At 26.7% G+C, this 17,365-nt stretch overlaps 2 protein-coding genes across 14 annotated transcripts in view; one reads left to right on the top strand and one right to left on the bottom strand.

Annotated features, from left to right (window-relative positions):
• The window catches only part of Evi5 (ecotropic viral integration site 5), a 172,180-nt gene that overhangs the window by 86,228 nt on the left and 68,587 nt on the right, over positions 1-17,365 (top strand). The window lies entirely within an intron of this gene.
• On the bottom strand, positions 5,798-14,145 carry Sk1 (Sphingosine kinase 1). 6 transcript variants are annotated; one of them, XM_075302808.1, is made up of 2 exons: positions 13,869-14,145; positions 5,798-8,188 (listed from the first exon to the last, which is right to left on the bottom strand). In XM_075302808.1, the coding sequence occupies exon 2, from the start codon at positions 8,161-8,163 to the stop codon at positions 6,157-6,159; it is 2,007 nt and encodes a 668-aa protein (XP_075158923.1). In that variant the 5' UTR covers positions 8,164-8,188; positions 13,869-14,145; the 3' UTR covers positions 5,798-6,156. The 6 variants fall into 6 exon arrangements, with proteins under 6 accessions (XP_075158923.1, XP_075158924.1, XP_075158925.1 ...); XM_075302809.1 differs by having other exon boundaries at positions 13,970-14,145; XM_075302810.1 differs by having other exon boundaries at positions 13,977-14,145.

Raw genomic sequence — 17,365 nt, 5'->3', positions numbered from 1 at the left:
ATGTATACACAAATATTTGTTGATATGTTCTTCAAAATTAAAAAAATCATGTTCTTCAAAAATAAGAAAAGCATTACAAGCAATTTTTATTTTAGAGTTTCTAAAATAAAGTTTCATATATTCACTTAACCGTTGTCTGTTACTTTCGGCAGCAGTTAAGGGTTAATTGCATTTTTTTTAGAATTCATTATAAAAATTAAAGCATACCTTTAGGGGGTCGCAAATTAATTGATTCTAAATGTTGCTAAACATGGTAGCATATTGCAATGCAATGTAAACAACATAGACAGGGTTGCCAAATTTTGCCACTGGTTGCAGTTTTAATGAACTAAGCAGGAAAACGCTTAAATCAAAAGTAAATTTTCAAAAGTAATGTAAAATTTTAGGTAAATTTTATTATAACCACAAAGGTAATGATGTAGAGCAACAATTCAAAACATTTATTTCCTTAAGATGAATTATTAATAAAAAGTAATCGTAAAAGAATGAGTATTTAGAGGAAAAATGCACGCTAAAATAATTGGGAATTTTTCACGAATTCTCTATTAAGGTGGGTATTAAGTTCGAGTTTAGCCGCTAAAATCGTCATTTTTTCATGATTACTTTTCTTTAATAATCCATTTTAAGGAATACAAACTTTGTGAAAATTTGCTTTGGTCTTTTCCCCATCAAGTTATAAAAAATTTGCCAAAAAAATGTATAATATTATGCCTTTTTCCTACTGATTTAGTTTTCACTTTAGCGATTTTAGCGGCTAAACTCGAACTTAGTACCCACCTTTAAAGATACACAGAAAAAAATTCACAAAATTTTTTCCAATTATTCCAAGTCTCAATTGAGTTTTAAAATATATTCAATTAAAAATGCAATTGATTCACAGAAAAAAAAATCCACAAATATTTTTCCAATTAAAATCTTAATTGAGTTTTAAAAAATATTCAATTAAAAATTTAATTGATTCAAAAAAATTTTTAATTGAAACAAAAATTAACCATACAAATTAATAGTATCAATTAATTTTTTAATTGACTGTCAATTAATTTTTTAATTTATACTATCATTTCTGTGATTGAATTAAAAAATTAATTGGATCAATTAATTTCGTGATTGAATCAGAAAAACAATTTTTTGTGTGTTCATCAATTTTTTTTATTGAAGCAAAAGTCAATCACAAAAATTAATAGTATCAATTAATATTTTAATTGACTTTCAATTAACATTGTAAACATAAAATCGTGTAAACATTAAAAAATAAAACATTTGTTAATACTCTATTAGCTATGTAGACAGTATATTCTACACAGAATAACCATATTACCAACATTTTTTCATTTAAAAATTTAATTGAATCAACAACTTTTTTCAATTTAATTAAAACAAAAATTATTTGTAACAATTAACAAAAAATAATAATACATAAATAATTGATTGCCTTAATTGAAAAATTAAAAGAGTTATTCGATCAAAATCAATTAAACCAATTAAAGAATTAATAGACGTTGCCGATGAAATCCATAAAATGTTTAATAAATATATTTTTAATTTCTAATTAATTAAATGAATTATAGTATTAATAATAGTATTAATTATTCTGATTAAAATTTTAATAAAAAAAATTATAATTGGATCAAGTAATTTCATGATTAAAACGAAAAAGTTTTTTTTTCTATGTACACTGAAAATTACAGCATCAATCACAGAATCAATTAGAAATAAAAAATATTCTGTATGAAAAAAAAAAAAAAATGATTGATCAACACTTTCAATTAATTTTTGAAAAAGAAAAAAACTCAACAATTGTAATAATTGAATAATAATAATTATTAAAAATGAATTAGTTATAAATTTATTTATAATTATTCATTATTATTATTTATTTTTTTTTTGAGAAAATCTAGTGGTTTTCGTTGAGGCAATTAAGGTAACACTGATCATTAATTATGTCGCTAAAGACATTATTAAAAATATTTTCTTCAAAAGACGAAAGACATTCTTAAAAATTTTTTCTTCAAAATACCATATTTTCCGAAACAAGAACAAATATTACTAAAAACCAAAATAAAAATAAAGTTGGTTCAAATTTTCTAAATTTATGCTACATTTTCATTCCTGGTGGGTTCACTTGTCTAAGATAACTTGAAGTTACGTTTACATAGAGTTTGTTTGGTTCAATTTCACAAATTTCGTTTAGATCATTTAGCAGTTTATTCTTTATCCTATTGTAGATTTTCTGTAACAGCTCGTTCCTATTGGAGATTTCTTCTACCAGCTCATACTTTCCTTTATAGAAAAAGTTGGCAACACTTAAAATCTATGCTATGCTTTGAGAGCCTATGTTAAGTAATTAACATTAAAATAACATTAGCAACCTACTACACTATCTATCGATACAAGTCGTCCAATGTAATCATTTGTTCTCCTAAAGCTTCTATGATTTATAGTAGTCTAGTGGGTTCCTTGGTTTGATTGTTATTGAATGAAATTTGTGTTAGATTTTATTTTAATTCACACTTAATAGTTGTGCCAAAAGAATTTACCTGCAAGATTATCAGCTACCATTGCAATCTAATCGTAACAACAATGAATTAAAATCACTATGCTAATCACCAATAAAATACAATGAACGGGGTTATTGAGTTTTTTTGTTTTTGTATGGCACCTTAAACTATAGTGAAGGTCGATCGAAATTTTTTTATAAACTTTTTTATATAGATTAGCTTACATTTAGTTGGCCAAATAGTTATAAAATAGGTTGTTGGACAATTATACTCAATTTTTGGGAATTTCATTAATTGTTGATTAAAATAAATATTCTTATCATATCCAGGAAAAAATGTAAATGGTTTTAACCTTCCCTTAAGGACTTTGGTATTGATTCCAATTCCAATATGAAGCTTCTTCAAAATAAAAACTTTTTTTTAGGAATCTATCAATCTTTAAATTTAGACTCAAATTTTGAAATTAAAATTAGGATACACTTCTCATTTATTAAATTTTCATTCTTTTTTTGCCAAATAGTGTCAAAGCAATTTAGATACATCGAAGTAAAAAATGTTTTTTTTTAATTAAAAAAAAAAAAAAAATAAAAATGTTTAGTATTAAAAAAAACTAAGGTACCAAGATCTCAAAACAAGTTTTAATCTATATTTACAGTTTTTGCCCTTAATCGAAAGATTCAATATTTCAGATAGTTTTAAAGATTATTTCTTGAAATAAAAAAAAATCTTTAGTTTAAGGAAAATTTGTCTTACTTCCAAGGCATAGAACTTTAACGGATAATCACAATATTCAAAGGGTCCTAACCCAAATTTAACGTAACAAAACATTTAAATTAAAAGAATATGAACTTTCTTTTAATTTTTTTCATTTTAAAGAAATTTGTCGTTTTTTTATAATAGGTCTGTGTATTTTTTAGTGGATAATTATCTAAATGAACTTAGGTTCATCAATGGGCTATGGACGAAAGGAGAAGAGGAGGATCACCTTTCAATTGTAGACGGGAACTTAGGCTCCGATATGGCACTATTGATTCATAGGGTGAGAAATCACTTCGATCCAGGGATGGAAAATGCAGTACTATAGTACTTTTTTCAATACTTTTTCACCCCGGTCAGTACCGTAGTACCCCCGCCAATGATTTAGTATCTTTTGTGTAGACATTTTTGAGTCGATATCAGATTTATGGTACAATAGCTTTGACAAAATATTTTAATATTTTGAGAAAGTCTTTATCCTTATTTGCTAATAGTCTTTTACAAATATAGCAAAACAGACATGTTCATGTGGGAAGAAAATCTTGATTTTGTAAAAGACATAGTCAAAAACAGGATTTTATTGAACTTCAAAAATGGTTTAGTCGAAAAAAGAATGCGATTCTATACTGTCGATTTTTTATTTCGGTAGAAAATGTTGTCAAAATTTTATTTCTATATAGAATTTTTGCAAAAAATTTTATTTCTATAGAAAAAATTTTGCAACATTTTTTTTCTACAGAATTTTTTTTCAAAATTTTATTTCTATAGAAAATGTTTGCAAAATTTTATTTATATAGAAAATTTTGTCAAAATTTTATTTTCTTTAAAATTTAGTCTCTTGACAATAATCTTCCAGTGAAATTTTTGTTGAAATTTAGCAAAAAGTACCTTTCCGCTCAAAAAAATACCTTTTTTGTACTTTCTTAAAAATTGTATTTTCCATCCCTGCTTCGATCTGGAGCTCAAGCTCTTTTGATAATCTTGGGATTTAACGGATACTTACATGTTTTAATATGAGAATAAAAAAAACAGAGATTGATACGGGAGATTATATTTCAAAAGTGGGTTTTTATTAGACGATGAGGAGTGATGTGTCCTAGTCGACGGATGGATAGAGAAGGAGAAAGTAGAATGTGAGCTCGCAGGCTACTTGATCGAAATTCAAATTCAGAAAATATGATATTATTTTAATTCAATTCAATTAATACACTTCAATTTGTTATATTAAGCTTAAGTAAATAATATGATAGGAGAAGACCAAATACATTAAACAGTCTGTTTTGTCGGTGTTTGTATGACGTAACAAAACAGTCTTTTAATGAAATATTCAATCAAAATTCATTAATTAATCTCTATTTTAATTTAATTTTTAATTAGAATTAATTAGAATTTTATCAATTTTATATATTTTTATATCAATTTCTTCGATCTTCGCTTGCTTCGAGAACATATTTATTCTATTCATTCTACAATTTGAGAACCAATGAAAAATATCCATAAATACACGACCCACCCTAATGTCATGTAATTATGATGATATTTACATATGTCAACCATTAACATATGCAAATTCACTGGCCTCTCATTGCTTATGTTAATTATCATCATCTCTACATGCAATATTATAATAACTCTCTCAATAGCAACGCTCTCAATAGGGATAACGGATATCATATTGTTGTTGTTGTTGCTATTGATACTGACTTCTTCTTCGCTGCATCTTAACTCACTCTCAAAAGATTATCAAGAAGAAATCATTAGTCGTTAACTCTTTACATCGGCTTCACTGTAACCGAGAATAAATCATACGATCAAATAAAAATAAGAGAAAATAAATCGACAAAGAAATACCAACCAAAAATAAAAAGGAAGAGTTTTTGACCTAAATAATACAAAGGACTGTAACCGAGAATAAATCATACGATCAAATAAAATAATAGACAATAAATCGACAAAAAAATACCAACCAAAAATAAAAAGGAAGAGTTTTTTGACCTAAATAATACAAAGGATCCAAAAATGGAGAACTTACTTGCACCTTATGTTAAGCCCATGTAAAAATCATTGGAGATGATTCAAATTTGTTCAATTTCTAGATCACACATTGGGGACCCAAAACCTATATTTTAAGCTCTTCTCTTATTGGTATCATATTGTTTGAAAATGATTTGAATTCAAATCTTCCTCTCTCGTATATTAGATTTTGATTGTGAATATTTTAAAGGAATGCAATTTATTAAATGTTATGCAAACATTTAGACTTTACCGATGTTTGATTATTTCTAAACCCAATTTTTTTGTTTGTTTTAAAAATATTAATCTTTATTCATATCTCTTAAATAAACATAGGTAATCAATTCGTTTTTGGCTTTTTGATATAAAACCACTTCATAACCTTATTGAAGTTAACTAAAAAATTATAAAGGGAAAACTTGTGTACTTTGTACATTTTGTGCATATTTTTTTTCGACATTCTTCGTATTTAAATTTCGAAAAAAAAAAATTTAAAAATTTTTGTAGAAAATAAATTTGAATTCCAATGCTTATGTTTTTTTCATGTAGAGTAATATTGTTTTTTATTAAATCTTAGGTAAAAAATATTCCATACATACTGCCAACAATTAACACTTATCACAATAACAATTAAGATTAAATAGATTAGTTCATAAACAATAGTATTGGGAAATTATTAATAGTTTCTTATCCCTAAAGCTATTTGAAAATTTGATAAATAAAATATCCACTGACAAAGCAGTAATAAATGGATAGGCATCACAATATCCAGCTTTCGATATAGCTTTGATTTAGGAATGGCAAGGCCACTTAGTAGCCATAGAGGGGAAATTCAATTCATTCATGAATTTCTTGGTCTCACTCACGTTGGTTCTTGAATTTCTTCGTCTCACTCTATCATTTGACCATTGGGCACCATAACCTTCAATATACCCGGAAAGATTTCAGCTTGTAAATTTCCATAAGGTACACGTTCTCCATCGACATTCATTATGCCACCACCCTCTATATCTTTGGCAGGTTCAATGCGAAAAGCACTCACAGGTATCACTTGTATATGCTGAGTGGGAGCTTCAGACAAATGAGTACCAGAACTAAGATTCAAGAGAAAATGTATTAGCTGGGATTTGGAAACTCCGGCTCGTATTATTACTAAATAGATAATGCCATCATTAAGTTTGGAATCGGGAGCAAAAAGGCAATCTGTAGCTAAGTGACTCGTATAGGCAGCATGGACCATAACAAATTCTCCTTCTTCACTTTGCCATTCCGCTGCGGTGGGGATGGGCTCACTAAGGGCAGGAATGGTAAAATTCAAAGATTTAGTATTAAATTCAGCATTGGCAGCCTCAATTTTACTTTGGATAGTGGCTACACTTCTATTGGATCGCAAGGAATGGCCAGGTATGGAAAAATAAGCGGTGGCATTTGATTTTGCTGAAGCCCAACTATCAGGGCGATAGGTGGATTGGGAAACAATATCGGCAAAATCATCATCATTATTGCCCTCATTGATATCTTGAGCATCCATAAATTCATTGTCATCATCAAGGGCATCCTGGAATCGTTTAACATTAGAAGAGCTTCCCGATTTACGAGGTGCCTTAGTGAAGGTTTCATTCTTCATTTCTCTTCTCTTCCAGGGTAAATAGGAAAGTTTCCCTTTGTAGGTTCTTAAATTCAATACTCGATGTATGGACCATAGGGTAAATCTTTGGGCTCCTATGGATCTTAAACGTTCACTTTCTATATCTATATCGGCTATAAGACCCCATCCTATGGACAGGAATGAATACATTTCACTTTGTTGTTGTTTGTTGGCCACCTCTACACGTACCACATCCAAATTAGTCCAATTTCCAGAGACACAGGCAAGAGAGGCATTTACAATGGGTTTAGGTTCAAAGGGTTCATTGTACAGATGGGCTATACTCTTAGCCAAACCATTGCCAGAGCCGCAGGGTATTATTCCCAAAGGAAGATCGCGGGCCAAGACCCTCCAATCGCTACGTTCCATGATACCATTCAGAACCTCATAGAATAGACCATCGCCTGAGGCCACTACTATACCACTATACTTCTGGGTTAAATCATTTCGTCGTTTTATCAACTCTCGGGCATAATTGGCATGGGTAGTGACCACCAAATCATATTGGATTTGAGCCTCTTTGAAAATCGGAGCCACTTGTTTTTGAAACAACACACGACCTTTACCCGAACCCGATTTGGGATTAAGGAGTATCAGTAAAGGTTTACGAAATCCTCCAGCATGTAATTCCTGGCCCTTGTTGATGGTAATGGCCCGTTGCCAACGTTCTGCTGATTTCAAATTATCCTCATAGGTTAGAAATGAACGAAATCTTAAAATTCTTACAGTACGCATGCGCCTTAATGGTTTCTCTTTTTTCACATAGGCATAGATATACAAATAGGCCGAGATATCATTGTTATCCTGTTGCTGACCTCCAACACTTCCCGATGATGAGCCCTCACTATGATGTTGTTCCTCATCGTTATCTTGTATCCTATTACACGAATTGAGCACGCCACGTACTTGCTTCTTAATCTTCATGCCACAATGACTGCCAATGATATCCTCCAGACGTATCAATTGCTCGGTGATTTGATCATGTTCGGGTGTCTCTCTTCTCAAATATATTCCTGTAGCATTTAATTGTACTTGAATTTTGAGATTATGTTTCTTTTTATTGCTATTGTTGATATAGAAATTCTCGGTTAATTCAATGCCATTTGGTGAGGTGGGTGAGGAGACAGGTGACATATTATGGGCGGTCATATTCAGGTTGGTAATATTCAAATTTGTAATATTTGGCGGAATGTTATTACCATTTGGGTAAGGGTTTGTGTTACTACCATATACTGCCGTGGCTGTCATTGGAAGGGTTTTAGTTTCCCCGTTGCTAAAAGAAACAAAAGGAAATAATATGGAAAAATTATAAGAAATAGATTTGAGTTTTTTTTTAATTTTTTTTCAAAATTATTTACTAATATTTTTATTTTTATAAATTTTATTTAATTTTACTTTCTGTTCTTACTTATTTTTATTATTTTTTCGTTGAAAGTTATTAATTTTTATTTTTTTTTGTATCTTATTTTTATTTGTATATCTCCTCTTTCTCTTCGCGTTGTTTCAACTCCAAAAGTTCATTACGTACTGACAAAATAATTCATTTCTATCAATCTCCCGTCTCATCTAACATCGAAATCGAACTTGGTTATCAGTTCAAAAAAAAAAAAAGAAAAAATATACTCTTTTTTTCGCTTCAATATTATTTAGCCATATCAATCTTCTTTTTTTTGTTATTTTGTTCTTTTATTATTGCCTCATATTTTTCCCCGCGTGTAAAGTCTGGTTAGTATATTAAGGCTAAATTTTTTGAACTTTTTGTTATGTGTAGAATGCCTCCTCTACATGATAAGAGAAAGTAATATTAGTTCACTCATTATGATTGGAACATGTATGAAAGAGCAAGTTTAGAAGAGAGAGAGAGAGAATAAACAATATTGGGATTATTTTAATAATCCTTTAGGTTTAGATCAAGCAGACTCTCTTAGGTTTAGATCAGAGAGACTCTCTTAGTATCTCAATGAATACTAGAGATATGCATATCGTATCGGAAATGTCATCGTGTCATAGCAAGACAAACATTTTAAAAAATTACAGCATACAGAAAAAAAGTCCATCGTTAAACTGATACTAAATTTAACTTTTTATTAATTACTTGTTTTCAGTTTAACTTTATATTATTTTTTTCAACATTTTGTTTTCACAGACTGCAAATCTAGAAAAAATATTTATTTAGAAAATTTTGTCAAAATTTTATTTCTATAGAAAATTTTGTCAAAATTTTGTCAAAATTTTATTTCTATACAAAATTTTGTCAAAATCTTATTTCTATAGAAAAATTTGTCAAAATTTTATTTCTATAGAAAAATCAAAATTGCAAAATTTCATTTCTACACAGAAAAACAGTGAACCCACCAGGAAAGAAAAGTTTAGTTAATTTTAGAAAAAAAAAAATAGATTAATTTTAGTAAATTTTAACTAAATAGTATTAGAAATACATATATCACGCCGATTTCACAAAAATAAGTAAATAATTTTCGACAAATTCTAGAAAATTTATTAAACAAAATTATTATTTTTCACATACTAAAGAAAATTTCGTAGCTTGAAGGAAACAATTGAAGTTGAAAATTGCCAAAAATGTCTTTTGCGCCATACGAAGTTAAAGATGGGCGCATTATTTACAAAAATTTACAAATTTTAAGAAATTCTGAACTATGTCGTGGGTCACACGAATTTAGTTCTTTAGCTCTTTATACTTCGTATATGTATAATTTTAGTTAATTTAACTAACTTACGGAAAAAATTATTAAAGCCATGGAAACTTTATTAAAACATAATAATTCCATGAAATAAAATAAAGTTAAATCGGCTTTAGTCAAATATAGGTTTGACTTTTTCTTTGAGTGTATAGAAAATTTTGGTCAAAATTTTGTTTCTATAGAAAATTTTTTGCAAAATTTTATTTCTATAGAAAATTTTTTGCAAAATTTAATCTCTATAGAAATTTTTTGCAAAATTTTATTTCTATAGAAAATTTTTGTCAACATTTCATTTCTATAGAAAATTTTTGCAAAATTTATTTCTTTAGAAAATTTTTGTAAAATTGTATTTCTATTGAAATTTTTTTGCAAAATTTTATTTCTATAGAAAATTTTTGCAAAATTTTTTTTCTATAGAAAATTTTTGGAAAATTTTATTTCTATAAAAATTTTTTGCAAAATTTTATTTCTATAGAAGTTTTTTATTAAAATTTTGATTTCTATAGAAAATTTTGTCAAAATTATATACCTATAGAAAATTTTGTCAAAATTTAATTTCTATAGAAAATTTTGTCAAAAATTTATTTTTATAGAAAATGTTGGTCAAAATTTTGTTTCTATAGAAAATTTTTTGCAAAATTTTATTTCTATAGAAAGATTTTGCAAATTTTTTTTCTATAGAAAATTTTTTGCAAAATTTTATTTCTATAGAAATTTTTTGCAAAATTTTATTTCTATAGAATATTTTTGCAAAATTTTATTTATATAGACAATTTTTGCAAAATTTTATTTCTATAGGAAATTTTTGCAAAATTTTATTTCTATAGAAATTTTTGCAAAATTTTATTTCTATAGAAAATTTTTGCACAATTTTATTTCTATAGAACATTTTTTGGAAAATTTTATTTCTATAGAAAATTTTTGCAAAATTTTATTTCTATATAAAAAATTTTGTCAAAATTTTATTTCTATAGAAAATTTTGTCAAAATTTTTATTTCTATAGAATATTTTGTCGAAAGTTTATTTCTATAGAAATTTTTTCGTAAAATTTTATTTCTAAAGAAATTTTTTGCAAAATTTTATTTCTACAGAAAATTTTTGCAAAATTTTATTTCTATAGAAAATTTTTTGCAAAATTTTATTTCTAAAGAAAATTGTGTCAAATTTTTATTTTTATAGAAAATTTTGTCAAAATTGTATCTGTATGGAAAATTTTTGCAAAATTTTATTTCTATAGAAAATTTTATCTAAATTTTATTTCTATAGAATATTTTGTCGAAAGTTTATTTCTATAGAAAATTTTTGCAAAATTTTTTTCAATAGAAAATTTTTGCTTAATTCTATTTCTATATAAAATTTTTGCAAAATTTTATTTTTAAATATAATATTTTTGCAAAATTTTATTTCTATAGAAAATTTTTGCAAAATTTTATTTCTACAGAAAATTTTTGCAAAATTGTATTTCTATAAACAATTTTTTTGCAAAAATGTTTGCAAAATTTTATTTCTATAAAAAATTTTTGCAAAATTTTTGCAAAATTTTATTTCTATTGAAAATTTTTGCAAAATTTAATCTCTATAGAAATTTTTTGTCAAAATTTAATTTCTATAGAAATTTTTTGTCAAAATTTTATTTCTGTAGAAAATTTTTGTCAAAATTTTATTTCTATAGAACATTTTCGCAAAATTTTATTTCTATAGAAAATTTTTGCAAAATTGTATTTCTATAGAAAATTTTTTGCATAATTTTATTTCTATAGAAACATTTTTGCAAAATTTTATTTCTATAGAACTTTTTGTCAAAATTTTATTTCTGTAGAAAATTTTTGTCAAAATTTTATTTCTATAGAACATTTTCGCAAAATTTTATTTCTATAGAAAATTTTAGCAAAATTTTATTTCTATAGAAGTTTTTTATCAAAAATTTATTTCTATAGAATTTTTTTTGCAAAATTTTTTTTTATAGATTTTTTTTTGCAAACTTTTATTTCTATAGAAAATTTTTCCAAAATTTTATTTCTACAGAAAATTTTTGCAAAATTTTATTTCTTATATTTGTTTAGTTCGACTTGAGGTCATATGAATAAAAACAGATGTTGTTGTTTTTGTTGAGTTGTATTTTTATATTTTTATGTTATATATAAAATTTTTGCAAAATTTCATTTCTATAGAAAATTTTATCAATATTTTACTTCCTAAATTTTTTTTTGCAAAATTGTATTTCTATAATTTTTTTTTTTCAAAATTTTATTTCTTTTGTCATTTGTTCTATAGAAAATTTTTTCAAAATTTTATTTCTATAAAACATTTTGTGTAATTTTTTTCTATAGGAAATTTTTGCAAAATTTTATTTCTGTAGAAAAAATTTTCAAAGTTTTTTTTATACAAATACATCAAGAATTCTACCGAAGAAACTGTGACATGATTTGGCGAAAAAGTTATTTTTTTATTTTGTGAGAAAGTGCAATTTGTTAAATGTCTCTTAACAATACTTAAAATTGTTACATTTTGCTTGTTTTATAAATACTAAAAAATGTAGTACATTAAGTTCAATTTTCGCATGCGGTAGTTCAGTTTTACCATAAAATAATTTAGCATTTTCTCTTTCTTTATATGAGACCATTTGCGGTGATATACGAAAGATCTCATATTGATTACTCTTGAACATCTCAAAACACGGCTCTTCAAATCAGTTATCTCTGATTGTTTCACACTAGACACGAAATGTCGAGTTTTCTCTTCATTCTCTCTATACAAATCTCCAATATTCTTGCTGGCAAAAATGTGAGATTTCATTAACTTTAGTATTTAAGAGCTGTTTTATTTATGTTTACAAAAAGTAAAAGTAAATATTAGTTTTTATTTTGTCAATTTACATTGATTTTTTTGTATAATATTTTAACATAAAAGTAACTGTTGAACTGGTTTCTTTTGATTTAACTAAAGAGTGAAGCTAACAAATGAGTTGCATTCGTTTATGGCCAACATAAAAACTTCTTCAATATGAGAAAATACAAACAAAGGGGCATGTGCTCACGCACACATACATCTATAATTTAAATAAGCACAGACTTGAAAAAACTGAAGTTTTATAACTATACCGCACTATAGTGGATTTCGAAAGAGATTTGGTGGAAATACACTACGAGACAGCTGATATTTGCAATTGCATTATTTGTATTTGACATGATCGCGTTGAAAATGTTATACGCTTACCGCGAAAAACGTCATACTTTGCTCTGAAACTACTTACGTACACTAAAATATTTCTTATCAACGTTTTATTTCTAAATTTAATATTTACTATAAATATTTTTTACTTTTTTTTTAGTTTACGTTTATAATATAGAATTGCATTTTTTATTTGTTGCCGCTTTAGATATTTTATTCTTATTTGCCTTTTGAGAGTGATCATTAATTAACATAATTTGGTTTGTTAAGTTCTTAGTTTTTCGTTATCATATTTTTATTATGATTTGAACTGATATAAACTTGACCTTATATTTAAATTATTTTGTTATTGTACAATATTAAAATTTATGTTATTTCATTTTTCACTTGTTTTCTTATTTTATAAACATTATGTTTAATAACACTTGATTTTATATATATTTTCACTTGTATTTTTTTATTTATTTTTTATACATTAGTTTTAATAGATAAAACTCAATTTTATAGGGCACATTTTATGTAGGTGCTGACTAACTTATTAGCATTTGCACAAAAAAAAGAAAAATCATCGAAAGTCAACAAAACACAAACCAAAATAAATTTCAGTTTTTTTTTTTGTATCAAATTTCCCACCTTTATTTATTCGTCAATAAATCGTGGTGAGAAATACAATGCGGTTATTATTTTGTTCAAATTCATAAAAAATAACAATAACGAAAGTACAACAACAAAGACAACTCAGATAAGATAAACTTCTGTGACTGGACTTAAGTTTTTCTTGTATTTTGTTTGGTACTCGCTACTCTCTCTCTCGGAGGCGATAGCAAAACATATGAAATGGGAATGGGAGCCACACAACTCACGATAATAACGGAATATAAAAACTAATAATGTTTTGTAGTAGTTTAATATCTGGTCTTTAATGTCTGGTCTTGTTTAGTTTCGGACACTGTCTAACTGATCGATTACGACAAAGTTTATCTATCACAAATTCATGGAAACAATACCCCATAGCCATCCACCCACTATCCACTACGATCTAGTTTTATTTCAACACAAAAACACACATACACACGTACATATATATTTTTACACGAATATAGCTTCACACAGATGTTTCGAACTGCAAAACAATGATATTTACACTGCAACTCAATTATGAGCGAGAGTACCCCCTTACCACTTACGACTCTGTATGTGGTGCAGGTGACTTGTATATCTTCCGTGTGTTTATATTGAGGCACGCGCTGCTCTTATACGGAATTGTGAGCTTTGTTGTTGTTTGTATTTTCTTTTTTTTTGTTTGTTTCTACTTTGCGCTTACGATCAACAAATACCTCTCGTGGTGGCAGTAGCTTACCGACTAAGCCCAATCACTAAAAAGAAAGAAGAAAAACAAAAAAAAAAAAACAGAAAATACTAAACAAAAAGCCACACAATAGTATGCATTTGTACATGTGTAAATATATGAACACATTTAAATATATAAAAAAACTGAAGCTTGGTTCTGTTATTGTATTCCTTGAGCTTGGAATCATTTATAACAAAAAGAAACGTCATATCTTATATAGTGACTCAAATCTCTTCTCTCTTCGTGTTTGTCAGCAAGAAGCCTTCAATCTTTAATTGTAACTCAGCTGTTGTTGTTTTTTTTTGGTGGAGAGTGTATATGGTAACTATGATGGTAAAGGGGTTACTTTTGTACGCTTGTTGTTTGCTTTAGCGATACTTGGCAGTAAAACCAAATGATCAAGAAAAACTTATTATTGTGATCGATTTTGTTAGACAAAGATCCACACACAAAAAAAATGTATGGCAACCCTATACAGAAACAATTTTTATTATTAACCCTATTGCAAAATTTATTTATTGGTACTGCAAAAAATATTTTGTTTCAGTTTAATGTTATTTTTTTAATATTTTTTTAAGAGCCCATTGCAATTTTGAAAATTGCGACAAACAAAATCTATGAAAAACTGAGAAGCATCTTTTTAACACTCGGACATGAGTCTGGACAGACCTTTTTCGATTCTAATTGTAATTAAAATACATTTGTAATGTAGCTAGAGACTTGAAACTTCTGGCACCCTCCTAAAATTTTATTACCTATCGATTTGTGAAAAAATCAGGACGGAAAATACGACAGTAATAATGTAATAATATCAACAAAATAGCATATTTTCCATATAAATACATTAAAATACATAATGGGTATGGCCAGACCTCATGTGCTACGAATGTGACTATCGAAACATGTGTATGACGGAGGGTTAAAGTTTCCCAAGTTATCAAAAATGAAGATTAACATTATTAATATGTCCATTTTTGGTGACAATGATTTTTTCTATAATTTTTGTTTTATAAAAATGTTCTACAAATGCCATGTTGACCGTTAAGTTTAAAAATTACGAAAAAAAATTGTCAAAATTATTATATCAATTGTGTATAATGTCAATTTGTAAATAAAAATTTGAAATTATTAGTTTATATATTCGTACATGAATTCGTACTCTTTTTTTTTCTCAAATTGCCATCACTGACCTGTATATAGAGAGGCGTATTTTAACATTTGCATGTAAAACAAGAGATATGACAAATTGCATTGACAGTGATGTGATGAGCTACAATCAGTAACAAAATGACAATTTCAAACCCGTATTCCTATTCCATCAATATATTCTATTGTGGAATAAATAATAAAGTGGCTATGTATATATTTATCGGAGAGATATATGTAGTTGTTGGAGGGCTTGTAAAAATAAAGTGTAACATCATTTTCCATTGAAATTGAACGAAAATAGTTACAAATTTGAAACATTTTGCGACAATAGAATATATACGAAAAACATATTTGTCCACCCAGAGAAGGAATATGACCACCTCAAACATATTTTAAGGGCGAAATGTTATTTTTGGGTAGTGACCATTTAACATGGTCTTCGCAACCATGTTCTTTTCTCGGAAATCTTGTATCTGATTTCGGCAAGCATGTTATATTTGACGAGAAAATAACATTTTAGTGACAAACATGTTACATGGTCACCATACAAAAATAACATTTTGCTCTTGAAACATGTTTGAGGTGATCATATTCCTTCGCTGCGTGTCGTCCGAATCGACCCAATATTGGGCTTTCTCATAAGAACGAAAGTGCTGATCAGCCAGGTCATGCGTCAACGATGGAAATAAGTGGTAGTCAGAAGGCAATATCTAGTCTATATGGCGGATGGGGTAGAACTTTCCATTTGGATCTTTCTAAATAAATTATTACGGATTTTCTAGATCCGTAATCTTTTAGAGACAGTAGTTTTGAGAAATTTCGACGCATGGGTCTTTTTCGATCCAAGGAACTATTACCTCTTCACACTCAAAATAAAAGTGAACCCACCAGGTTATATTAGAAAATGTTTACAAAACTTTAAATATTTTTAATTAACTACTTTTTTCTTTACAATTAATTATTATTCAAGATTTAGGGACAAAGAAGAATAAGGCACTTGATCAACAGAGTCATTGAAAAGGAAACGCCAGAAACAAATCTATACACGGCTTTTTTCCACAGTCTTTAGTGTAGATCTGGCTGGGATAGATAACTCAATTTGGGTCCTTTACACGGTTGTCACTCGTGCCAAAAATAATCTACCAAAATTTGGAGAAAATTTTATCAAAAAATACCTATACCGAAAATCTTATTTCTATAGAAAATTTTTGTCAAAAATGTATTATTATAGAAATTTTTGTCAACATTTTATTTCTATAGAAAATTTTGTCAAAATTTTATTTCTATAGACAATTTTGTCAACGTTTTTTTCTATAGAAAATTTTGTCAAAGTTTTTTTTTTCTATATAAAATTTTGTCAAAATTTTATTTCTATAGAAAATTTGGTCAAAATTTTATTTCTATAGAAAATTTGGTCAAAATTTTATTTCTGTAGAAAATTTTGCCAAAATTTTATTTCTATGGAAAATTCTGTCAAAAAAATTTTGCCAAAATTTTATTTCTATGGAAAATTCTGTCAAAATTTTATTTCTTTAGAAAATTTTGTCAAAATTTTATTTCAGTAAAAAATTTTGTCAAAATTTTATTTCTATAGAAAATTTTATCAAAATTTTATATCTATAGAACATTTTATCAAAATTGTATTTCTATAGAAAATTTGGTCAAAATTTTATTTCTTGGAAAATTTTGTCAAAATTTTATTTCTATAGAAAATTTTATCAAAATTTTATATCTGTAGAAAATTTTATCAAAATTTTATATCTGTAGAAAATTTTGTCAAAATTTTATTTCAATAGAAAATTTGGTCAAAATTTTATTTCTATTTATATATATTTTTCCAAAATTTTATTTCTATGAAAAGTTTTGTGAAAATTTTATTTCAATAGAAAATTTTGTCAAAATTTTATAGCTATAGAAAATTATGTCAAAATTTTATTTCTATAGAAAATATTTGCAAAATTTTATTTCTATAGAAATAAAAAACAGTAAAAAATCTACCATTTTTGGTATAATTCTACCAACTGTGGAAACCGTAGTCTTGTATGCTAACTCTTTATGGAGAAAACATATAGGAAT

This window comes from Haematobia irritans, chromosome 3 (genome assembly GCF_050003625.1).
Source record: "Haematobia irritans isolate KBUSLIRL chromosome 3, ASM5000362v1, whole genome shotgun sequence".
NCBI lineage: Eukaryota > Metazoa > Arthropoda > Insecta > Diptera > Muscidae > Haematobia > Haematobia irritans.
This window is presented reverse-complemented; position numbering and strand designations above follow the sequence as displayed.